The sequence below is a fragment of the Helianthus annuus genome, chromosome 9 (assembly GCF_002127325.2).
Source record: "Helianthus annuus cultivar XRQ/B chromosome 9, HanXRQr2.0-SUNRISE, whole genome shotgun sequence".
Lineage (NCBI taxonomy): Eukaryota > Viridiplantae > Streptophyta > Magnoliopsida > Asterales > Asteraceae > Helianthus > Helianthus annuus.
In genome coordinates this window covers 156977208-157001760 of record NC_035441.2, presented here as the reverse complement: position 1 = coordinate 157001760, position 24553 = coordinate 156977208, and the positions used below count along the sequence as shown (strand labels likewise).

At 45.0% G+C, this 24553-nt stretch overlaps 2 protein-coding genes across 2 annotated transcripts; one reads left to right on the top strand and one right to left on the bottom strand.

The window, feature by feature from the left end:
- Nucleotides 1-13441: 13441 nt before the first annotated feature.
- Nucleotides 13442-14340, top strand: LOC110923322 (putative germin-like protein 2-1). The gene is made up of 2 exons (XM_022167448.2): nt 13442-13580; nt 13673-14340. Exons 1-2 carry the CDS (start codon nt 13469-13471, stop codon nt 14206-14208), a joined length of 648 nt encoding a protein of 215 aa, XP_022023140.1. The 5' UTR covers nt 13442-13468; the 3' UTR covers nt 14209-14340.
- Nucleotides 14341-18438: 4098 nt separating this feature from the next.
- LOC110925932 (probable galacturonosyltransferase 14) lies at nt 18439-22852 on the bottom strand. The gene is made up of 6 exons (XM_022169726.2): nt 22307-22852; nt 21209-21264; nt 20947-21102; nt 20274-20864; nt 19295-19597; nt 18439-19218 (listed from the first exon to the last, which is right to left on the bottom strand). Exons 1-6 carry the CDS (start codon nt 22515-22517, stop codon nt 18937-18939), a joined length of 1599 nt encoding a protein of 532 aa, XP_022025418.1. The 5' UTR covers nt 22518-22852; the 3' UTR covers nt 18439-18936.
- Between the last annotated feature and the right edge of the window lie 1701 nt (nt 22853-24553).

The following is a 24553-nucleotide window of genomic DNA, read 5'->3' as shown; positions in this document are numbered from 1 at the left end:
GCAGGGTTAACACACTGGTCTCGTCAAGAAGGGTTAATCCCTTCCTCTCGGAGATCGCTGGCTGGGTCACCGGTGGATGATCTCCTGCACAAGGAAACAAGCCGTGACTCGTAACAAGGAGGATGGGGTGGGGGGTGCTCCTTGTTACCACTCTCCGGCGTGAGAATCAGTAGTTTGCTTGGGAAGCAAAGTAAGATAATAGTAGTAGTTAGAGAGTTGTGAAGAGATACCTCAAACCTGGTTTGGGGTCGGTATTTATAGCCGAGGAGTGAAGGAGGAGATTGATGGATGGGCTGACGACGAGCTGCACCGTTGCAGGTGTGTCAGTCTCGCCGGCCGTGGGGGTTACGCCACGTCAGCCCATTGCTTTAATAGCTCTGACAGGGGACTGTCGCCGGCGCCACTTGCCTCGTGGTGTCAGCCACTTGCCTGGCGTGTCAGTCCACTTGTTGGATATGCAGGGTGCGGTGCGAGCCGTATCGCTGCATGCGGTAACGTCTGAAGTTACCGCGTCTCCTACTTGTGATCAAGAAATACGCGAGATGCGGTGTTGGCCGCATCATCGTATGTGGAGACTATTTGCTTGCTTCCCTTGTCGTGACGAAAATGGCCATATGATGCGGTGCCAGCCGCATCGATATGTTCATCTTCTTTCGTACTTGGGTCAAGCTATTCATCTTCGAACCGAATGGGTTCGAAGGATGTGACCGCATGGGTGCGGTTTGCTTACTGGTAGGGGTTTGTTTGATGCGGGTAATGGTCGTTTTGGGACCATACCCCTTCAAGTCCCCCCAGTCTAGTGTTGCTACCTTGTGCAAGTTGCACGTGGGAGGAGTACTGGACTTATGGTGTAGGAAGGTAGTGTGGCAGTCTGGAGAAAATTCTAGGCCAGATCAAACTGGTGATCTGGTAAAAAATCCGGCTATGCCTCTTCCGTACCGGTGAAGGGGTTTCGCTTGATGCGAAATTCTCAGCCGTTGCATGTCATCAGGTGGGTTGCCACCTGTTGTTGTGTTGAAGGCCTGTTAGGGACCTTCATAGTAATGCTGCACAAACTTCGAACCAACCTCTTGGATGGTTGTTCGAAGGTTTGCACATGTTTCGAACCTCTTGGAGGTGGTTTCTTCTTCGAACCATTTGCCAGAATGGTGCACGAAGAAGAAAAGAAGAGCTTGTAAACCAACCTTTGCGGTCGGGTTTGAAGGTTTTGGATGTTGTGTTAGAACTTCGCTCAAGTTCTATGTTCAGCATCCTATGACGAGATGACCATCCCTTTTTTGTGGGGTGTTCGTGTTCATCTTGATAGCTCTCAAGTAACCGTACGTTCTTTGCGGTTACTTCGTTGCGTCATTGTTGGCCCTGTTTGGTCGAACAATGTGGATCTAAACTATGGGTAAATAAACATGGTCATAGGCAAGGGGATGCCCATCGTTGTTTATTCCATGCGATCCATTGGTAGGTAAACAAAGTCCTAAGCAGACTTGTTACCGCGGTCCGTTGGCAGGTAAACAAAGTCATAGGCAGACTTGTTACCGCTGTTCGGACACATGCTGCTTGATAAGTGCTTGTTTAGAGCACGTATCTGCGTTCTTTCTGGAGCCACTTTCCTTCACGCTCCAATACCGAGTTTATAACGAGGTAGCCTCGTTCGGTGATGTGGAGTGAGCTTTGCTCTTCCGTAGCAACCACTCTGCGGAAGCTATGGTTATGTCTGTAGCTCTTCATGGGTGTCTGCGATGTTGCAGTCCCATTTTCGCTCAAAGTGTGCTTGTTGCACGGATGTAACTCTTGAAGGTTCAGGAGTCAGGGCTGCTGATGTGCGGGCGCGTAGATTCCGTTCTTTTTTCTTAAGAAGTTGTTCATGCACCCTCTGTGGTTGTGAACCGGACAGGAGGGATTTGAAGCTTGAAGAGAATGAAGGCAATGCGCTTTGCCTGTTCCTGAGACGCGGTTCAGTCCAAAGAACAACACTGGTTCTGAGCATCTGACACATCTGAATGGGTTCATGTGTGTCACTTCCGCATATTTCACGTGTGCTCGTGAGTGATGCGGAAAAGGTAATATATCCCTTTATAGTATAGATAGATATATTTCTACCTATTTTTTAGGGTATATAAAAAAACGACATGCGGTATGGGTTATGGTGCGGTAAACCAGAAAAACCGCATGCCGCTTAGGTTTTTTGGATAATGTTGTCGCTTTTTCTCGCCTACGTGGCTTGATCGCACGTGTGAGTTGGTAGAAGTTGGTGAGACGTTTCTGCATGTGCTGAAATGAAAGGACATTTGCACTGCCCGAGGCATTAAATGCACTGTAGCAGGGAGTGTAAACGTCTTCTTTGTCAGGCGCGTGGGCGGCCACGCGCGCGTGATAACCGTCAGCTAAAACGGCGCTCGACACGTGTTGTTGCAAGATACGCTCTTTTTGAACGTGATGATTTGCTTTCTCCCTCCGCATTAATTGCGATGGGTATATAAGGGGAAAACCGTTCGTGGTTTCCTCTCACTTGGTCGAAAATTCAAAAAATTTGCCGTTTGAGAGAAAGTTGTCATCTGTCTTCTCCGACGATTCTTTCTGAAATTCCGGTGAGGTTTCTAGTGTTTCTGTCCACCATCTTCTGTTTCTTTGATATTTTTGATGGCTGAACCATCTAGTCCACACAATGTGGAGGGTGAAAACCCTGAACGGCCTTTAGTGGCCGAAGAAGAAGAAGATGGGACTGCCGGTAGTGGATTACCGGCGCTGAAGTGGACCAGGAAAAGCTTTGATCGCCTTATGCTTGAGGTCCAAATGCCCTCGGAGTATGGGGCTCGGTACCCATCAGAGGGTGATACTGGTGCCGACGCTACGGCCGGTTATGTGACCATGTGGTCCGATTTCTTCGGAGATTGTAACCTCCGATTACCGTTGACGGTGTTTGTTGTGGATATCTTGGAGTGGTACAAGGTCCACATTTCTCAAGTGAGTCCGCTTGGGATGATTCGGATTCGTAATTTTGAGTTTACCTTCCGTGCTCTTGGCATAGAGCCTACCGTTGGAGACTTCCAACGGTTTTATCAGATGACAGTGTCCATGGGGTTCTTTTCTTTCCGTCTACGAGACGGTACCCCAAAGCTGATGACTCCCCCTAAGGGGATGACGATGTGGAAGAAGAAGTTCTTCTATATCAAGTCTGCTGCCCTTGCTGTGGATATGACGTTTCGGAATGTGACCGAGACGATCATAGCAGAGACCATTGCGATGCCCAGTTTGAAATCAGTGCAATGGTTCCCGCAACTGCAGACTATTGAGTATGTGAAGTTGACCAACACGCAACTATGGCTGTTGCGTATGATGTTGAGGAGGGGCAAGAACTCGAAACCCGTGGTGCGGGAAAAGAGCGGTGGTACGTACTTTTTGTTTCTTTACGTTCTTTATCCTTACGTGTGTTACTGACCTTTGTGTCTATTATCAGAAGATGCTCCCGCATGGAGGATGTTTGCTCCGGATTTCGAGGGTACGGTTGAGACCGTAGTTTGTGCGGATGGTGAACAGGATCACAACACTATCATCCGTAGTAACTTCCGGGTGCCTACTGCGGCTGCACTGGCAGTTGAGTTGCCAGTAGGCAAAGGTATACTATCGAAGCTTTGCTACTTGTGTTGATCATGGTGTGTTATTGACGTATTGATCCCATGCAGGTGATCTTGGGGCCTTGGGGGACCCTGAAGCGAAAGGTGTGCCTAAGAGGCAAACTGTGAAGGGCGTGCGCTTTCGCCAAAAGAAGATAAAGGAGGTCACTACTGTGCCTCATCTGGTGCCGCAGGCAGCAGGTATCTCTTATTCCTCTTTTCGTCGACACAAGGATTATGTGATAGTATCTGATACCCTTGAGGGTTTGAGTACAGCCGCGGAGTCACGTTCTGGTGCTGCGAAGAAGCAGGCAGAAGAGGCGGCTGCGGGAGGGACAGCTGCGGGTCCCCCTGTGATTGGTGAGAAGAGGAGGCCAGAGCAGAAAGCTGCTGGTGGTGTTGAAACCAAACGTCGGAGACTAGTAACCAAAAGGTCTGCTCCGGCGCAGAAAAAACCTGCGGTTGTCGTTGGTAAGTGTAGGCTATCTAGTGTTAACTGTTGTGTAACTAGTTCTGATAGCTATTTGACTTTTTTGCAGAGCGTCAAGATGAAGATTTTTCTATCTTCGATGCTCCGGAGTCCCCTCCGCGTGCCATGGGTGCGGGTGGAACGGAGGTGCCGTCGACACCTCCCGTCAAGGTGGTACCTGAGTCAACCGTGCAGAAGGAGGGTACCGCAGAGAATGCTGCGGCCCAGATATTTGATACTGTCGACTCGTCCAACAACCTGATCTCTCCCAATGAGGGAGACGATTTGAGTTTGCGGTTCACTGCTACTGGGAAGCAACATTCTGATGCTGAAACGCAAAAAACTGGCGCTGAAGCACGGCAGCATGATGCTGGGCCGCAGAAGTCTGCGGTTGATAAGGGTACCAGCTCGTCGGCCGGTGGTGCGGGGTATGACGGGCCTCCAATTCAGCCTGGGGAGTCTGAATTGGAGTATTACTACCGCACCTACTCCCAGGATCGCAGTACGCTGTACCATCGACCCCCCTGGACTGTATTGCAGGGGGATGATATTGCTAACGACCCTGCGGCCTGCAGGGAGATCTTGGGTGGTCTGGGGACCCCCTTTGAAGTTGATCGGGCTCGTGCCGCACCGCGGGAGCTGCGTATAAACCAGCTCTCGACCATGTTGGTAGGGTCTTCCATTGTGGCTAATGCCATTTTGGAAGATTATAAGGTGCTGGGCCGCCGCGAGGAGGAGGCTGCTCGTATGCGGGCGGAAGCCGAGAAGTTGGTCGAGGCTGCTCGTGCGGGTGCGGAGCAGCTTGAGAGGGATAAAGCTGCTTTTGAGAAGCAGAAACAGACCTCTGAGTGGGCTGCCACGGTGCAACTGAAACAGGTGCGTACCCTTGCTAAACTCCTTGCTGATGAGCGTAAGCGTTGGGAGGAAATTTCATCCAACGAGCGCAAGAAGTGGAACGAATCTTGGGCTAAGCAGAACAATCTTCTGTTTCATACTCGGCAGGAGCTAGCGAACGCCAAGGCGGCAAATGTTGCCTTGGGCAATGAAAAAGCTGCGGCTGAGGCCGCATCAGCTAAAGCGCTGCAGGCAAAGGATGAGGCCCTGAAGGCGCTTGAAGAGGCCAAAGCAGCCGGGGCTCGTGCCTCAAAGGCCCTTGAAGAGGCCGCGGAGAAAGAGAGCCGTTCTTCCAAGGCTCTGGAAGAGGTGAATGCGGAGCGCATTCGTTTGGATAAGGTTGTTTCCAGCCTTCAGGTATGTTTCGTTACCTCTGTTTTATATTTCCTTTATTGTTTTGAAAATATTTATCGGGTGAACCGTTTGCTGTTCTTGTAACAGGCTGAGGTTCAGGCCCAGGCGGTTGCGGTTACGGACCTTACTGCCCGCGTGTCTGATGCGGAGAAGCGAGCCGACGCTGCCGCTGAGGCCAAGGATGTCTTGGTGTCCTCTTTTAACCAGCTGGAAGCTGACCGTGAGTGGCTGCGGACTCACGGCATTGCGCGTGTAAGTATCCATTGCCTTTACATTTGCTTGGGTTAGCATTCAAGACTTATGACCTTTTATTTGCAGATTGTCGAGGCTATCATGAATGCTCCTGAGACCTCATCTGGTTTGGACCTGGTTAAGGAGCGTGCGCGCGATGCTGGCTTCAAGGCTGGTTATAACCGCTGCATTGGGCATATCAATGTATTGTCCGCAGGCGGTTATACTGATCAGGCATCCGGGTTTCGGGATGTGGATACCGAGGGTCGTCTGAAAGCGGCCGTAGCCTCCTTTTATGACACGCCCCTTGCCTGTGTAGGGGAGCTGGACGAGTGTTTGGAGGTTGCGGACTATGTTGACCGCTTGCGGATGCTTTATCCTGATGTGGAAGAGGAAGAACCCGCTGGTGGTGTCGGAGGAGACGCGGGGACCAGCGGTACAAAATAGGGTTTAGGTTGGCGAGTGTGCCTCCTTTTTTGTATTCCTCTTGTATAGAGTAGGAACTTTATGTAAATTCAGTAAGCATCATGTAGATACCTGAATTTTTTGAATATAAAGTTTCTTTGTTCAGTTTGTACAAGTGTCTTTAATTCTTGCATGTCTGAACGTGTGTATGCGTAATCTTTACCCATTTATGAACGGGGTCAAGTATACTCCATACTTTTGTTGTATGGGTATGCATCAATTCTGTGATTTACCGTGTGAGGGTTTTAGAATTGCTTAAGCTTTGTAAAAGCTTATATTACCGGGACTCTACCCATTTGTGAATGGGGTCGAGTGCACTCCATACCTTTGTCGTACGAGTCCGCGTCAATTCCATTGTTTGCCTTTTTGGGCTCAGGAATTGTGTTAAGTGTGTAACAAAAACTTGTGTATCCGGCCGGATAAAACATGCAAGTCTTTTTGCCTTTTGCTGGCCTATTACAATAGTTGCGTGTGGCTACCACTTTGTATAGGTATCGTAAATGAAGATTTTGCCAATCTGTTTTTTGGATACCGCGAAGTGGAAACACGCATTTGTAATAGTAGTAAACAAACAACAATGTATAAAATGACGTTTATTTATTTGCAAATGACCTGCGGTCCGATAGGTTACATAGGGAGTGTAAGAACATAGCTTACATATAGCAGCGTCTAAGCTGTTGTGCGTTCCATGTTCTGGCGATAGGTTCGCCCTCTAGTGTTTGTAACCTGTATGCGCCCTTCCCTAAGACCTCGCTGATGAGGTAGGGTCCTTCCCACTTGGGGGCAAGTTTTCCTGGGCGCTCGGCGTTAGATGCCTCGTTGTCACGTAGAACGTAGTCCCCTGGATTGAAAGTACAAACGCGGACTCGCGCGTTGTAATACTTTTCCAGTTTGGATTTGTATTTGGCCTCGTTGATGGCGGCGTTCTCGCGCCTTTCTTCTAGGAGGTCCAAATCGATCCTACGTTCCCTGTTGTTGTCTAGCTTTTCGATAGCCAACATTCTAGGAGATGGGAGGCCCATTTCCGCGGGTATCACCGCTTCAGACCCGTAGACGAGGCTGAAAGGTGTTTCCCCATTGCTTGTTTTTGGGCTAGTGCGGTGAGCCCATAAGATGCTTGGGAGTTCATCGACCCAGCCACGCCTGGCTGTTCCCAATCGTGCTTTGATTCCTTCGACTAGGCCTTTATTTATACTCTCGACTTGGCCGTTCCCTTGCGGGTGTGCGACAGACGAGAATATGTGTTTGATGTTCAGCTCTTCTAGCCATTTTTGGAATTCGTCGGCAGCGAAGTTGGTGCCGTTGTCGGTAACAATGTACATTGGTAAACCGAAACGGCAGATGATGTGCTCCCAAATGAACTTTTTTGTTACCATAGCAGTGGTGGAAGCGAGTGGATTCGCCTCTACCCATTTTGTGAAGTAATCAACCGCCACTATGATAAATTTAACTGCACCTGGTGCGTCCGGGAATGGTCCCACTACGTCGATTGCCCATTTTTGAAAAGGCCATGCAGTAGTGACGGGGACCAGATTGTTCTTTGGTCGCAAAGTTTTTGGGGCATGGCGCTGGCAGTCCATGCATTTGCGTAATTCTTTGACGGCGTCCAGGTGCATGCCGGGCCAGTAATACCCGGCATTCATGATTTTTGCCACGACCGTGCGTGGTCCAGCATGTATGCCACATATACCCTCATGTATCTCTCGGATGAGGTATGTGGCATCTTGTGGATTAACGCATCGGAGGAGCGGTCCGAGGTATGACTTTCGGTATAAGATACCGTCTCCCATTTGATAGTGGCACGCTTTGTATTGTAACTTACGTGCCTCTGTTTTGCTCTCGGGAGTCACACCTGACTGAAGGTATGCGATAATTGGTGTCATCCATGACGTTGTTCCGTATTGGATGACACTGACCTGGCGTAGAGGAACCGAAGGATTTTGCAAAATCTCGATACGTACCTCCTTTGCTAGGTGTTGGAAGCTGGTGGATGCAAGTTTTGATAGTGCATCCGCAGATTTGTTTTCGCTTCGATTAATGTGTCGAATATTGAATGAAGCGAATTTGGATTTTAGCTGCAGGGCTTGCTCGAGGTAGAGGATCATGATATCCCCTTTGGCGGCATAGTCGCCGCGTACCTGGCCCGCAACTAACAAGGAATCGACGTGCGCTTCCAGATGTTGCACGCCGATTTTGACTGCTAAACGTAGCCCGGCTAATAGTGCTTCATATTCTGCCTCGTTGTTCGTGCTTTTAAAATCGAGGCGGATGGCATATGTAAGCTCTTGGCCGTCAGGGCTGACGAGTCGCAGACCTGCGCCCGCACCTTCCTCGTTGGATGCACCATCGGTAAATAGTGCCCATATTTCTGAGGACGGCGGTGGGGGCGCAGGGTTTTGGGATTCTTCGCATTCTTGGATGCGATCCGCTGGTACTTCAGCGGCGAAATCAGCTAAGATTTGGCCTTTGATGGCAGGGCGCGGTTTGTAATGTATCGTATGTGCGCCCAGCTCAATTGCCCATTTTGCTAATCTCCCAGAGATGTCGGGTTTGGACAGGATCGGGCCGATCCTGTAATTGGTTAGCACTGTGATGATGTGGTTTACGAAGTAGCGTCGTAACCGTCTTGAAGCATGTACCAGTGCTAGTACCAATTTTTCCATTATTGAGTATCTCGTCTCCGGGTCGTTGAGCATTTTGCTGATATAATAGATGGGTGTTTGAACCCCCGCTCGTTCCACTATTAATACCGCGCCCACTGCGTTGTCTGCAGCGGATAGGTATAAGATGAGTGGCTCATCTTTGCATGGTGCGGTTAGTGTTGGGAGTTGTATCAAACACTCCTTCATTTCCCGGAAGGCCTTTTCAGCCTCTGTGATCCACTGGAATTGTTCTTTCTTTGAACAGCTTCGCAGGGTCTTGATGAAAGGGTATGACTTGGCTGCGTGGTTAGCCAAGAACCTGTTGAGTGCCGCCAGCCTTCCGGCCAGGCGTTGCATATCTTTCATCGATGCAGGCGATGGCATGCGCTCGATCGCCTGCACTTTTTCCGGGTTTACCTTGAATCCATCTTTGGTGACGATGAACCCAAGGAATTTGCCTTCTTCCATTCCAAACGAGCATTTCCCTGGATTGAGCTTCATGTTGACGCTTCGCAGAGTTTGGAATGTTCTTTCTATATCGGTGAGCATGGTATCTTCCTCCATGCTCATGACGACCAGGTCGTCCATATAGATTTCGACACTTTTGCTTATTTGACCGCGGAAAGTGTCGTTCATCAGTTTCTGGTAGGTTGAGCCCGCGTTGCGCAACCCAAACGGCATTTTTGTATAGCAGTAATTTCCGGTTGGGGTCCGGAATGCCGTTTTGTCTTCATCCTCAAGTGCCATTTGTACCTGGTGGTACCCTTTGTAGCAATCGAGGAAACACTTCCACCGAAATGGCGCGAGGTTATCGACCTTTTCGTCGATTTCTGGAAGCGCGTAACAATCCTTGGGGCAGGCCTTGTTAAGGTCCTTGTAATCGACGCACATGCGCCAGCCCCCGGATGGTTTTTCTACCATGACAGGGTTGGATAACCAAGTCTGGTACTTGACTTCCCGCAGTATACCTGCGGAGAGCAGTTCTTCGATCTGCTCTTGCATCGCCTGATTTTTAGCTGACCCAAGGTGGCGTTGGCCTTGGATCACTGGCTTGATACCTGGTTTGGTATTCAAATAGTGCTGCGCTATTTCGCGTGGGACCCCTGTCATGTCTGCGGGAGTCCACGCGAAGATGTCTTGGTTCCTGAAGAGGAGCTCCTTCAGGTGCGCTCTGGTGGTCGAGGATAAGGCGTGACCCAATGTGACCTTCTGTTCCGGATGCTTTGGGTTGAGAACCCATTTTTCCGGTTGGCCAACGGGGGTGGGCCTTGCGACCTTTGTCGGACGTGCTTCGTCCGTCATCATGACGTCCTTGCGAGCGTAGATGATTGCAACCCCCGATGCGGTTGGGAAACCAACCGCGGAGTGGGGGACGGATGTGATCATATTGAAATCTCCTTGGGATTCTCTCCCAAGGAGGACGTCATAATTGGAGGTGTGGGGTAAAACCATGAAGTTTACCTCCTCCGTCCGCGTGTGTTTACCATTGGTAAGACGCACGGGAAATGTAATTTGACCTAGGGGAAAGACTGTTTCCCCTGCGAATCCGGCCAGCGGGTAATCTACGGCTTGCAACCGATCTTTGTCCTCTTGGTCAAATTGATTGAAGCATTGCTCGTAGATTATATCGGATGTACTGCCCGGGTCAATGAACAGACGCTCGGTGCAGTAATGGGCCAGCTGGCCTGAAATGACGACGGCGCGTCTATCACGCGGTCCGCCTCGGACTTTTGGGAAGACGACTTGCTCGTCTTTCCAATCATTGTCCGGTCTTCGTGCCGCTTTGCGCGGCCTACCTTTGCCTCCGTAGATCATGTGGGTGGAAACCACGTACATGGCTTTCTTCCCGGAGGAGGTACCTTCGTTGTGAGGGGTGATATGCTTGGTGGGCTTTTGTCCACCTGGCAAGAGGTGTTGTAGTTTCCCCTCTTTCAACGCCCGCTCAATCTCCAGCCGGAGACTGATGCAGTTGTTGGTGGTGTGGCCCGAGTCCTTGTGGTACTCACAGTATAGTGTGAGGTCCTGACTTTTCTTGGACTTCATTGGTTGGGCCGGTCGCAAGAATTGTGGGTCTGCGAGGAGGACCTCTCTTGGCGACTGGTTGATCTCGGTCCATTTGCGGTCCCGAGATTCTTTTCTTGGTGCCCGAGTGTCTCGGGCCGGGTTGTAGCATTGTGGGTCACACGTGTTGGGTTGCGGGAAATACGGTTTAGTAATATCCCGATTTCCTGTATCCCGGTTTCGTTTGTTGTTACGTTTGGACCCTTGGTGGGATGTTTCGGCTTGGGGTTTTGCCTTTTTGACGTGCGGTTCGAGCGACCGCTGTGTCTGGGCATATGTCTTGACTGCGGTCATGACATCCTCCCATTTTTTAGGCAAACCCTCCTTGCCGGAGATGGTCATGATCATCTCTCTGTCTTTGACGGCCCGAATAAAATGGTTTCGCGCCATTTGGTCCGCCACGTCGCCTATCTCTAGGCATTCTTTATTGTAACGGATGACGAATGCCTCGAGCGATTCGTCATCCTTTCGCCAGATGTTCATGACGTCCAACGAATCGCGTTCGTGGCGTCGCTGTTGGCTAAAATGGGCGAGGAACTTGGCGCGCAAGTCCTCGAAAGAATCCAGTAATCCCACTGGCAAAGAATCAAACCATGCCCTCGCCAGACCGATAAGGGTCTGGGGGAAAAAATTGCACCAGGTGGGTTCGTCCCACTTGCCATTGACGCCTGCGCCTGTGAAGATGTTCATGTGGTCGTCCGGGTCGGTCGAGCCACTGTATTTCCCAATGTTGACTGGGAATTTTGTCGTTGTGATATCGGCGTTGGCGATGTGCGGGACGAATTTTGAATTTTCGGCCGCGGCCTTTGGCCTGTATGGTTCGTGCACAGGGCGCTTTGCCGCCCTGAGGTATGTAGTGCGGGGGTGACTGGGAGGAACATAGTTGCGTCCCCCCGGTCTGCTGTTGGTGTCGTGAGACTCCCCGCGGTAGGTTTGATCGTCAGGGTCGGTATGACCGTACCCTTCCGTGTAAGGTTGCGGGCCCAGTCGGCTTTGGATGCCTGGGCCGCGCCTGGAGGCTGACCGCCTCCTATCTTCGCCATAGGGGCCCAGGCGGGTATGCACTGGCCCTCTGGAGCGGGACTCATATGAGGAAGTATCCTCGTTGAGTGTATTGACCGAACAGTAAGATGAGCCACGGTCGTCGTGTCGGCTTCTGGAAGCCGGACGTGAGTGTAACCTGCCATCGTATTGGAGTATACGGTTGGCAGGTGTGTGTTGTATTGGAGTAGGCCCAGCCTGTACGTTTGCTTCCGTACAAGCGCGGTTGTAGGCCGCTATCAGCAGGTCAGTTTGCTGTTGGTACCAGGAGTGTAAGTCCACGCCTGGTGGGAGCACAGTTGAGGCTTGTGATAAGTCGTGTCCGAACGCAAAGGATGGGATCCTTTGGGTGGACGTGCCAATGTGTCCGGGTTGGGGGGTCGAAGGGTGGACCCCTGTTGGGATCGGGGGATTTGGGTTATCCGCATTGGTGTTTTGGTTATCAGTCATGATCTTGAGAGGGAGAGGGATGGATTAAAAAGTGCTAAGAGTAGCGGTGGGCGCCAATGATGAAACAATGGTTAACCGGGCAGGGTTAACACACTGGTCTCGTCAAGAAGGGTTAATCCCTTCCTCTCGGAGATCGCTGGCTGGGTCACCGGTGGATGATCTCCTGCACAAGGAAACAAGCCGTGACTCGTAACAAGGAGGATGGGGTGGGGGGTGCTCCTTGTTACCACTCTCCGGCGTGAGAATCAGTAGTTTGCTTGGGAAGCAAAGTAAGATAATAGTAGTAGTTAGAGAGTTGTGAAGAGATACCTCAAACCTGGTTTGGGGTCGGTATTTATAGCCGAGGAGTGAAGGAGGAGATTGATGGATGGGCTGACGACGAGCTGCACCGTTGCAGGTGTGTCAGTCTCGCCGGCCGTGGGGGTTACGCCACGTCAGCCCATTGCTTTAATAGCTCTGACAGGGGACTGTCGCCGGCGCCACTTGCCTCGTGGTGTCAGCCACTTGCCTGGCGTGTCAGTCCACTTGTTGGATATGCAGGGTGCGGTGCGAGCCGTATCGCTGCATGCGGTAACGTCTGAAGTTACCGCGTCTCCTACTTGTGATCAAGAAATACGCGAGATGCGGTGTTGGCCGCATCATCGTATGTGGAGACTATTTGCTTGCTTCCCTTGTCGTGACGAAAATGGCCATATGATGCGGTGCCAGCCGCATCGATATGTTCATCTTCTTTCGTACTTGGGTCAAGCTATTCATCTTCGAACCGAATGGGTTCGAAGGATGTGACCGCATGGGTGCGGTTTGCTTACTGGTAGGGGTTTGTTTGATGCGGGTAATGGTCGTTTTGGGACCATACCCCTTCACATATATAATTTGGTTATGAAATTAGTTTAACTTTCTGGACCAATTCAATTTATAATAAAACTTCAACGCTCCAACACAATTAATTTTAATATAAAACTGATTAAAGAAACCAAGTAAATTATCATAGTGCATGTTATCCTTCTAATCTTGAACTAAACAAAAGTTGATTAGTTGAATATATCTTATAGGATGTATTTGATGACTTCTTCGTAATTTTACTCTTTCCACAAACTTAAACTTACACCTATTCGTGGTCATACAACACATGATGCCTTTATATTAATCCTATGGTTTTACTATATAAACATTACCAAGTTACATCCTTGGTTTCATAGATTTCTTGAGCTACCAAAGTTCCTAGTAAACAAGTTTTTCGCCTCTAGCTAATGATGTCTCGTTTTCTTATATTCGGTATCTTGTTGACAACATGTTCGATTGCTTTGGCTTCGGACCCTAGTCCTCTCCAGGATTTCTGTGTGGCTGATCCTAATAGCCCAGGTAAATTAAAGATTATCACAACTTAATTATGGTTTTATGATACGCAATATTTATAGGTGTCCATAATAAGGCTTCTAAATTTGTTTATGCAGTATTTGTGAATGGTGTGGTTTGCAAAGATGCAAAGCTTGTGAAAGCGGATGATTTTCTTTTTAGAGGGCTTCACCTAATGGGAAACACGCATAATGACGTGGGCTCTAATGTGACTTCTGTGACTGTAGCAGAGTTACCCGGACTCAACACTCTTGGTATTTCCATGGCTCGTATTGACTTTGCTCCATGGGGTATTAACCCACCACACACGCACCCTCGAGCCACTGAAGTCTTGACTGTCATTGAAGGTCGTCTTCTGGTTGGTTTTGTCACGTCTAACCCTGAAAATCGCCTCATCACACAAGTGCTTGAGAAGGGTGACGTGTTCGTGTTTCCACAAGGTCTAATTCACTTCCAAAAAAACGTCGGAAATGGGAATGCTCTTGCTATTGCGGGTTTAAGTAGTCAAAATCCAGGTGTGATTACTATTGCGAATGCTGTGTTTGGATCAAACCCTGATATCGATGTGGATGTTCTTGCAAAAGCCTTTCAAGTTGACATCAAAGTGATTCAGCAAATCCAGTCAAAATTCTGAACATTTATGTGATCATAGGATGCTGATCTCGTTTGCAACATTACTACTAGCTTGTATTTGTAACATTTGTTTCGTTTCTTATTGTTTATATTTAAAGGTGAATAAGAATATTATTTTTCTGATTGTGGTTAATTTATAATATCTGTCTTTCAAACACTTTTCTACTTACTGTGTTGCATCAAGTTTTTAGGATGTCATATTCAATAAAAACAATGGAATATATCTTCAACAAAATTACAATTTTGAACACGTGTAATATGTTATGTTATTAACGGAGAATATGCCTGCCTTCCACAGCTCTCGGCATATAAGGTATCTTTCATTTTTATGTGCTAATATCCTTGAGGTATTAGTAATCTACTAGTAATGTTAAAACTTATTTTTGGTCGTCAACAATTGCGAACACACTTTATGATCACCAACCCTTTATATTTTATACTTGTGAACTTTGACAAAGTAAAATTAAATTATTTTATATAACCATCCAAAAATGCTTCAACAAATTCATTGTTGCTTGACCTCGTCCAATTAGCATTTGACCACATCAATAATGTTGACTTTAACTAATTAGGAAATGAAGTACTTATGGTTTGGTTGTGTTGACTCTTTACTCCATCTTTAGCCATCAAATTCATATTCATTGGTCCTACACCAACCTAAGGGTGGAAGGGGCACCTGCCGTGACCCCTTCGGTGAGCCTCTTTCCTGATCGTCAAGGTGCCGCCAAGTATAAATCGGTGAACGGTGATGGGTTGAAACGGTGAGTAGTCACCGATGAGAGAGGGGGTTAATGGTGGGCCCCACTCTATTCCAACCAATTACACATTTATTTATTTTTTTAAATAAAAAATTGTTTGGGTAAGACTGTGGGGAGGGGGGGGGGGGGGCTTGGGTTGGGGCATTGAGCGACAAGTGGCAGCTGGTTGGGTCACATGGATGGTGCGGCGTGGTGGGGCTGCTGGCTTGGTGTAGGTTGGCGTGGCCAGCAATGTGTTATTTCTTATATTTTTTTAACTATTTATAAAATCTATTAACTAAAACATAATAAATGTTCCTTTTAGTCCAACACCATTTATTAGATCATTGAAAAAGGGCGAGTGATGTATAATGTTTATATCGTTATGTGAACCTGGCATACCAAAGAATGCATACCAGATCCAAAGATCTTGTGATGCAACAGCTTCAAGCATCATACCAAAGAATGTACGCCAGATCCAAAGAAAGCATGGCATATCAACGAAACGTCACAACTCCGTTCGGGCGAAGGGATGGTTCGCACGAACAGAAGATACCCTTCGAGCGAGTGAGAGTACCCTTCGCGTGAATGGGTCTGTTGGTGCGAACGGAACTTCGTCTTGAACTTTTTAACCATTAGTTGGTTATGTTGTGAGTCCAGTTATGTTATACATTATATTATATAGTATAGTAGTAGTCCATAATGTCTTGTAGTTTATAGAAGTCCTGCATGGAGGCAAATTATATGTTTCACCAAAGCTCAAATTCGTTAACTTAGTTGACAAACCGGTTGGTCATGAATAACAGAAAGTAAATGACAGAATGTAAATGCCAAACAGCCGAACAAGGACAACCCAGGTGTGCCGTCTCAACATAGAAGGTATGAACCAAGTGTTGGAGGTTGGACGAGGTTAACACATTCTAGGTCCGGGAGACTGTTTGAGTGTTAGTTTGCAAGTTCAAGTGAGGCGGTGGAATTAGATTCACACTCTGTTAACACAGAATCGTCCATATCGAGAATGGGGATCTGAGTTACATTGAACACTTAGAAAAATGCAGGAACGGGAGCAAAACAAACCCTTCGCGCGAATGGGAAGACCCTTCCCGCGAATGGGCTAACCCTTCGTGCGAATGGCTCTGTTTTGGAGACGAAACAATCCGATTTTATTTGAACAACTCATCTTCTTGGCTGGACTCAACCTCAACACTAACCCACAGCTATGGACTTAGCTTGTGACCTCGGTGGGTTCTTGATTCGGCCAAGTTTAAATATCAGAAAGTTGTTCTATAAAAGTTTTGAAATAAAAGAACTTCAATCTTAAACTTGAACCTCAAGATGGAGAGCTTCATTGCTCAGACTGCCATGGCAGGCCTGTGAATGCTCCCTAGAGGATAACCAAGCTTATAAAGATATGAAGAAATGTATAAAGGATAAACGAGAAGCAGAAGAAATAAGATAAAATATAAAGTTACTGAGTTAAAACTCACTTAGATGATTCTGGAAAAGCTCAGCTAATAATGCACGAACTCAGGAAGTTAGAGAGAATTTTGGAGTGTGGAAGGTGAGAAATGAGGGTTATAGTACGTATTTATAGGCTGAAATGGGCCTTGGAACGAGTTGGGCTTTGGGCGAATGGGCTTAGCCATTCGCGCGAAGGGGTATGGTCCCTTCGTGCGAAGGGTCTTGCCCATTTGTTCAAAGGTTCAAGTTTGCCGTTTTCGCGTATTTCAGCCGATTTTAAGTGTTTTAAGCGTGTGAGTGCAATGTATATGTAAAATGTATAATTAAAGACATGTATAAACTAAATTTGCATGTATAACAAGTATGAGTTTGCGTATAAATATGTATCAAGCGTGCACGTATAGCGAGTATTGTAACGAATGTACAACGAGTATGTACGAAATATATATAACACCATGTATAAAAAGATCGAGTTTTATTATGATCCAAGTCTCGGATTACAATGTTTGGAAATGAAAGATGAATAAAAAAGAATATAAGTTTCATAAATAGAAATACAAATGAATCTTCTAAATAAGGAAAGTTTCAAAATGCGAAGCGTTACATATGCCATATAACCAAAAGAAATTAGGGGGAGTGCCTTCAAAAAAACATGACATAAATAGAGTTTGACAACAAAGGAAAGATGAGAGCATGCGGTTTATCACGTAAGCAACCATAAGGACAACATCACCTCAAAATTGAATCAAAAAGAAATATGATAATAAACTACGATGGTGCGAGCAACGTCAAATAAATGACATTTTTTGTCTTTCGACAATGCCATTTGTTTAAATGTATTAAATTAATTTTTGACATAAGGCTGCGAGGTATGGTTGGAGCCCCCTAGGGGCTCCATTGTGAAATGTAGGTGCCACGTAGGAGAAGGGGCTCTATTGCCACTTCTCAATAGCTAGCATGGTATGGAATGGCGCCCTCCGTTTCCCATTCTCTACAATAGCGCCCCCTATGTTATACCTCACAGACACAGAAGAGCTCGCTATTGCTCGTCATTGCGTTCACATTTCATCAATACCCCCCCCCCCCCGGCGAATGGCGCCCAGGGTAAGGAGGGGGGGCGTTGTTCAAAAAATGGTGAGGTGGCATGGGGATAGTGTCCCATACTGCACAGCCTAAGAGTGAAACTTACAAAACATGTAAGTGATCCTAGATTTAGGTAGGTAGACCCATATAGCATGACAATAATCATCAATCAAAGTCATGATGTATTGAAAAACATAAGGTGGCCTTAGTAGGACAAGAACCCATGCTTCAGAATGTAAAAGTTCATATAAAGTATTGGCTCAACTCAAACACTTACTACGACAGGAACATTGGCATGTTTATCGGGTTGACACGCCTGACAATAGACAACAAAGACATACGGTAGAGACCTAATGAATCAAAATCACTACAAATCACTTAGTTCCTCCATGGTGGTTCCCTAAAGACAATGAGAAGGATAAAAGGTTACATAACAATTATTTTGTTCAGTAATTTACTAATTTGACTAACTGAACAAAGGCTATAAAGAAATTTAGGAACAAATAGGACAAAAGATAGGTTTAGGCCTTTTAAATTACTGATGGACCCAGCACCGTGAACAAAGGCATAAGGATCCATTGACAAGTCGAACCAACGAGTGAGAAACATCATGCAGTCTAGATAAAATTACCTTGATTCCTAATCATGCAATGTGCATCCATAATCGATTATCAATTATGAGTGAAGGTTAGATCACGCACTTGAGTGTGTTTGCGGACTAGGATCAATCAACTAAGAGTTGAGCAACTGTTGGAGCCTATTATACTCCTTTTGGGAACACATGTAAGTACGAGCAGTAGCAGTCTCGACGTCCTTTTTGTCTCCCATTGAGATAGATGAAAAAGACGATTCAGTATTGTGAACCAAATGAGAAAAAGCTTATATTAAATAAAAAAGAAATAAATGCTAATACTAATACTAATAATACAATATATACAGATAACAAGATGTATATAAATGATTGTCTCATATGCAACAACAATACCATTAAACTTAGATTAAAAAGAATTTACTGCACATTTGATATGTCTCTCATGAATCATACATGACCATTTCCCACATATAACCTATAAATAATGTTCCTGTGACATAAAAATTTCAACCATCTATGGCCTAGAAATTGACATAATTATATAAAAAAGAAAAACTTATATGGGAATAAATAATCATATCTTTTTCTGAAGCTAATTGGGCTGGGCTAAAGTTGAGGATATTCATCTTCTTCTCATTAGGCATGCCCAGACTTCAATTCCTATTATTTCATCCTATCAATTACCGTATACGGTATACCCTCCTGATATTGAGGGCTAAATATTGTCTGAATAAAGAAACGATTGCGTTACAGACCGAAAGAATGTGGGCTCGGCTTTCTCAACTTGCACTGCCATTCTGTCAAATAAATGTTTGCAAAATTCTTTGTTCTTCCTTCAAGTGTATATCAATCGCCATTACTCCAATATGTGGCAATTCTTGACAAATTCGTTTGAGTAGTTGACGTACTTTGACCAGAAAGGACGAAGATGCTCGTATCCAATCTCTAGCCACGGTTTTGATTGCCCATTGTAATGAATCACAGCAGCCTTTTTTACACTCTCGATGCTCGTATTGTTCTGGTACCCCAAGCCCAACATGTGCCATGACGGGTCGATCGGGTGAACGTAACCTCTAAACGCGATCAGGGCTGGTGGTAATGTTCCAAGCCTCCATAATGTCAAATTTGACTTCAAATTCTGCAAACAACAGAGTTAAAAAACTTATATTACTTGCAACTATTTATTTTACGAATGATGATGTTTGTCTGCTTACCTCTTTCAACCACGAGTGATATGTTTCTCTAATATTGGTTTTTCTCCATGCGCGTAAGTCGAAGATATTCATACCGAAAGCCCAAGCACACTCTTCTGGGTCCAAACTTTCTGCTACTCGTGGGTGAGAAAAATTGAAGTAGATTTTGAACCGTTTGCCCATTACCCACGGGTCTTCGCCTTTACAAGTTTCAACCGCTCCATTAACTCTTCCGCCAAGATCAATATCCCAAAGTGGTGACAAATCACGTTGTATTACGATGTCATCGTCTAAGAAAACCACCTTGTCGAGATTCGGGAAGAGCTGTGAAGAAATTGAAAATAAATAACGCGTTAAATATAATCTGAAAGAAGAAAAGGCATGGGTCTGACATATAATATATATATATTATATAGAGGCCAATTAACGTACAAGACCACCTTATCGTGTGATGCGTACGCGAGCATCTCAACCGCACATTTGACCTAATCTAGGCCTTCAATTGAGCGGTGGCCAAATAGTAATTAACTTTGCATAAATACGCACGTTATATTTGTGGTCGCGTACCGTCACACATTAAGAGCCTTTTGTATTTAAATCTTTCATATGGTCAGGGTAAAATGAAAACTCCTATGAGTTGTGAGAACTTAGAGAACTCGGCCAAAACGAATGTTTTTTCTAAAAAAAATATTTTATCAAAAATCCTCAAAAAAACAACTTTTCCAAAAAAAATATAGTTTTTGTTGATTTACACTATCGTAAAAAACCTTTACAGTGGGTGTAAACGCTGATGTCAACAGCTTTTTACAACAGCGTAAAATATGCTGAAAACGCCTCTCGGATTTTTTTTACAGCTGTGTTTGGAACATTTTCATCTACGTGTGTGCAAAAAATGGTAGCAAAACTCGCACGGGAAGTCGGAGTTCTCTAAGTTCTCACAACTCAAGGGAGTTTTCTCTTGATCTCTATCCTATATATATATAATAACTTATCTGATTACCTCTGGCAAATATATGCGAAGATGATTGAGCAATGACATGTACTTGGGACTCCGAGCCTGCAATTTGGAGGCAAATAATCTCGGAGATGTGGCACTACGATTGGCACCGGCAACATGATTCCCATGATAGTAATTTCGAACTCCATCATGATTTTCCATGGCTTCAAGAACAGGAATATTATCTCTGGTCAACCAGTCAAACTGATGAACACCTTTGACTTCCACAATGCTCGGTGATATAGGGTTTAACGCAAACCATGAGTGCATGCCTGCGTAAGTTTTCTTGTCGGTTATTACATGAAACACGATCTTTTCAGGCCGAAGAGATGACCGGACAGCAGACGAGACAACCACCGAAGCCGCCAGAATATTGTCGGTAAACACGACAAAGTGGTGGTAGGAATTATCGGAAAGAAGCGGGAGCAATTCGGGTGAAGGCAATTGTTTTCTTGCATGAGCGTTAGAAGAATACTCATCGGTTAAACGCAAAGAGAGACAGTGAATGCCTTTGGGAATTGAAGTTGCCGCAAAGTGTTTGTTCATAAGTTCTTGAAATTTAGATTCTCTGATCTCTCTTTCAGATCTTTCCATCTGTCAATGGTAACCCAACATTAGATACAAAATCCAATAAAACACATTAACAGATATACGTCGTAACGTCGAGTTGACATACCATTCCTTTCAGAGTAAGCGCGAATGTCTTGGCGTTGTATTTGTTGTTTTTCATTTCGGAAACGAGCTGTTTAAAGTTATCAGGAAGCTCTAGATCATCTGGGATTTCTTCAGAATGAACTTGATCGAGGATCGTGTAGAAATCTGTAAGATACCTCTGTTTCCACCAGAATGCAAATGTTTAAGTTGTAGATATATAGTGGCGTTTGACATAATTTTATAAGGAACAGTAGTTTACGGATAATAACTTGTAGTAATCTTACCTCTGAATCATCACCCCTCCCGAGAAGTTTTGGTCCTAAACGCCTTCCTAAACAATCTGAAACATGGAAGAATTAGATGATGACTATCTAAATACCAACAGCAAGACAGAGAGTACTAATAATAATAGTAACTACCAATATTAGTAGCAGATAGCAGAGCAAGTATACCAACAACAACAACAACCGTACCATAGTTGTCGATAGCGAATAGCGACAAATAACGACAAGGCACCTATAGGCTACGTAGCGAATAGCGACGGCTATTTTATAAATACCCTTGTATATATGCTATTTTACATGTATATTACATCAAAATGAGTTTCTGAACTGGAATTTAATTGAACTCGTGCGTGCCCGCACGTCCTGCGGACACGAATGCAGCTCCGAAACCCCGGGCCCGCGTGGGGCCAGTTTTTGCACAATTTAACCTTCTGCTTTTTTAAGCAGATTATGCAGTTTTTTTGTATTAAAAATGGCCCAAACGTGAAAAACTTAAAAAAAAAAAAAAACTAATTGTCGCTAACTTCGCTATTCGTCGCTAAGACCCATATAGCGACACTTAGTCGCAACGCTACATAGTGCGCTATAGCGGTCGCTATAACCGCTATTAACAACTATGAACCATACCCAGTAAATCCCACAAATAGCAAAGCTACTTATAGGGTCTGGGGAGGGTGGGATGTAGACAGACCTTGCCTCTATCCATAGGGATAGAGAGGCTGCTTCCAGAGAGACCCTCGGCTCGAAAACGAACAGCAGAGCAAGTATAAAACTACTACCTAAAGGCACCTCTAAAAAGTCTCGAATCCAACACAGATCTAAGGCAAATGGTAAATCGAACTATCGAGCAGAAACACAAAAGAAACTTAATAAAAATCAGACAACTTCTTCTAACTGATACATGAAGCAGTCACAAGAGATTAAGACTACAATCTCAACCTATTCAGACATTCCAATAACATCAAAGATATAATTCGAAACCGAATTCAGATTGCTAAATAACACTTATAAAGTGAGGCAATAAGATCTGAACTTAATGAATCCCAATAAGAAACCAATAAATAAGAGAATAATAAAGAAAATGAAAGAAATTATTACCAATAGATGAGCACTTGTTGACACCTTCCAAAGTAACAAGAGCAGTAAGAATAAAAACAAAGGGCAACAAGAAAGCCAGAATGAGAATGGTATGAAATATAGTACGGTAAGAAATATGACGAGCTGCTATTTTGATCTTCATCAAGTCAGTAAACCCATTGTTACTCGATATTGTTATACTTCTCATACTATGTGAGATATGTAGCTGCATATTGACCCTTTCAAAACCCTAGATACACCGACATTCATCAATCTCTTCCTCATCGTAATCAGATCTGCTCAATCCAGATTCATACTCTCTTCTATTGTTGATCCAATTGTTGGTGTAACACCAATACATTGGATTCGATTCGATGAATGCAGGAAATTAGGGTTTAGAGAACATATGAATGTATGTATGTAAATCTAGGAATGTGAAGATGCGTGTATGTGTGTATATCTGTAATTAAATCAGAATCGTTGTGTAGATTTGTTGTTCATTGATGATTGACTTTTCTCTCTCAAGAGGAGAGAGAGAGAGAGATGATACATGTATGTATGTATGTATGTATATGTTTAATTTTAGTTGTTTTGCGTAGGCTTTCCTTTTCCGAGTTCGCAACACGGGTTATCATTGGTTCTTTACTCGGATCTACTCTTATTTTCCAAACTCTTTTTATCCGTCTTGGCGTAAAGTGTTTGTAGTTGTTTTTGAGGTTTTAAAACGTTAATATTCTGCGTTCTTACTGTTATCTATCCCATATGTAGCAAGCTATTTGTAGGGTCTAAAAGGCTGGGATATAGGCAGGGCCGGCTCAAGAGGGAGTGTAATAAAGCAAGAGCTTTAGGCCTCCATTTTCCTAGGGTCTCAAGTTCTAAGAGAATATATTATATTTTGGTAATTTTGGCTTTGAAATTGTTAACATTGAGGTTTATGATCTATAATTATGCGTATACAAAGATGATATATGAATATTAGATTCATAGCAAATTTTTTCGTTTACAAAAAGGGCCCCAATTTTGCTATTCGCTTTGGGCCTAGAAAAAAATAAAAATTTTTGAGCCGGCCCTGGATATAGGTAAACCTTACCTTCATTCATAGGATAGAAACACTGCTTCTAGACAGGCCCTGACTTCAATCAGAAAACAGAAAAACACATGTAACTAACCAGATAGACATAAAAAGTTACCACTCATAAAAGGGTACGAAAAAGTAACATACTAAAAACATGGACATGTACAACATGATGCTCTCCTATCCAGTACCATGTTCTCAGAATGGTTTAACTCTAGCAAATCATGTCTAACGTACTCATCTCAAATCAATTTAGGTCTACCTCTACTTCTCCTACACTCCACACGGTGAGATTTTCCACTACTCTAAGTGGTGGGGTCGTTTGTATCCTCCTCACATACCCAAACCATCTTAACCACCCCTTCTTTATATGTCAAATGAACGTTAAATGGGTGGTGAAATTACTACTTGCTCTCACCACACACTTTTCCCTCTCTCTTCTCTCTGTCTCTAGAAAACCGCCATTGACCACCACCCATCTCCCCCCCCCCACTCCTCGAAAACAACCACCCACCACCACGAATCGAATACGTCATTTGATCAATCAGTAATTTTCCCTTACATATCTCGTAATTATTCTATGTATTTTAACGATCAAAACTTAATTTTTATATATTTTAATAAAATTTGTGTACGTTGCGTCTGATCTAGGGCTGTAAACGAGCCGAGTCGAGCCGAGCTAGACCCAGCTCGAGCTCGGCTCGAACTCGATTCGAGCTGGCTCGGCTCAAGCTCGAATTTCAAATCGAGCTGAGATTTGAGGCTCGAGCTCGACTCGATTAGAATTCGAGCTAGCTCGGCTCGATCTAGCTCGAACTAACAAAAAACCGCAAAATTTACTACTTAAAAAGCCCTTAAAAATGAATTTCTTCATAGACTAAGGGCCATAATTGTCATTTAATTTAACCATATGGCTAAATATGCAAGTATAAATAGTTAATTCACTTTATACACTGTCTTTACCTTCTTTTATAGGGGAAATACTTCCTTAGTTTTTGTTTTCTAAGCGATGTGAGACAAAAAAATGAAGGATGTAAACCTTATCAAGCCAGCTCACGAGCTCGGCTCGTTTACAAACCGAGCCGAGCCGAGCTGGCACGTTAACAACCGTGCCAATTTCGAGCTGAGCTTTCTTCGAGCTTTTTTCGAGCGAGTTGCGAGCCACGAGTTTTTTGAACACCCCTATCTAATCT

Bases quoted from the DNA above. Each gene is read 5' to 3' on its own strand.
- LOC110923322 (XM_022167448.2), top strand. From the start codon at position 13,469: ATGATGTCTCGTTTTCTTATATTCGGTATCTTGTTGACAACATGTTCG. The intron at 13,581-13,672 runs GTAAATTAAAGA...TTGTTTATGCAG, and splicing joins GGCTGATCCTAATAGCCCAG to TATTTGTGAATGGTGTGGTT.
- LOC110925932 (XM_022169726.2), bottom strand. From the start codon at position 22,517: ATGCAGCTACATATCTCACATAGTATGAGAAGTATAACAATATCGAGT. The intron at 21,265-22,306 runs GTAATAATTTCT...TCCATGTTTCAG, and splicing joins CAACAAGTGCTCATCTATTG to ATTGTTTAGGAAGGCGTTTA. The intron at 20,865-20,946 runs GTATGTCAACTC...TACCATTGACAG, and splicing joins CGCTTACTCTGAAAGGAATG to ATGGAAAGATCTGAAAGAGA.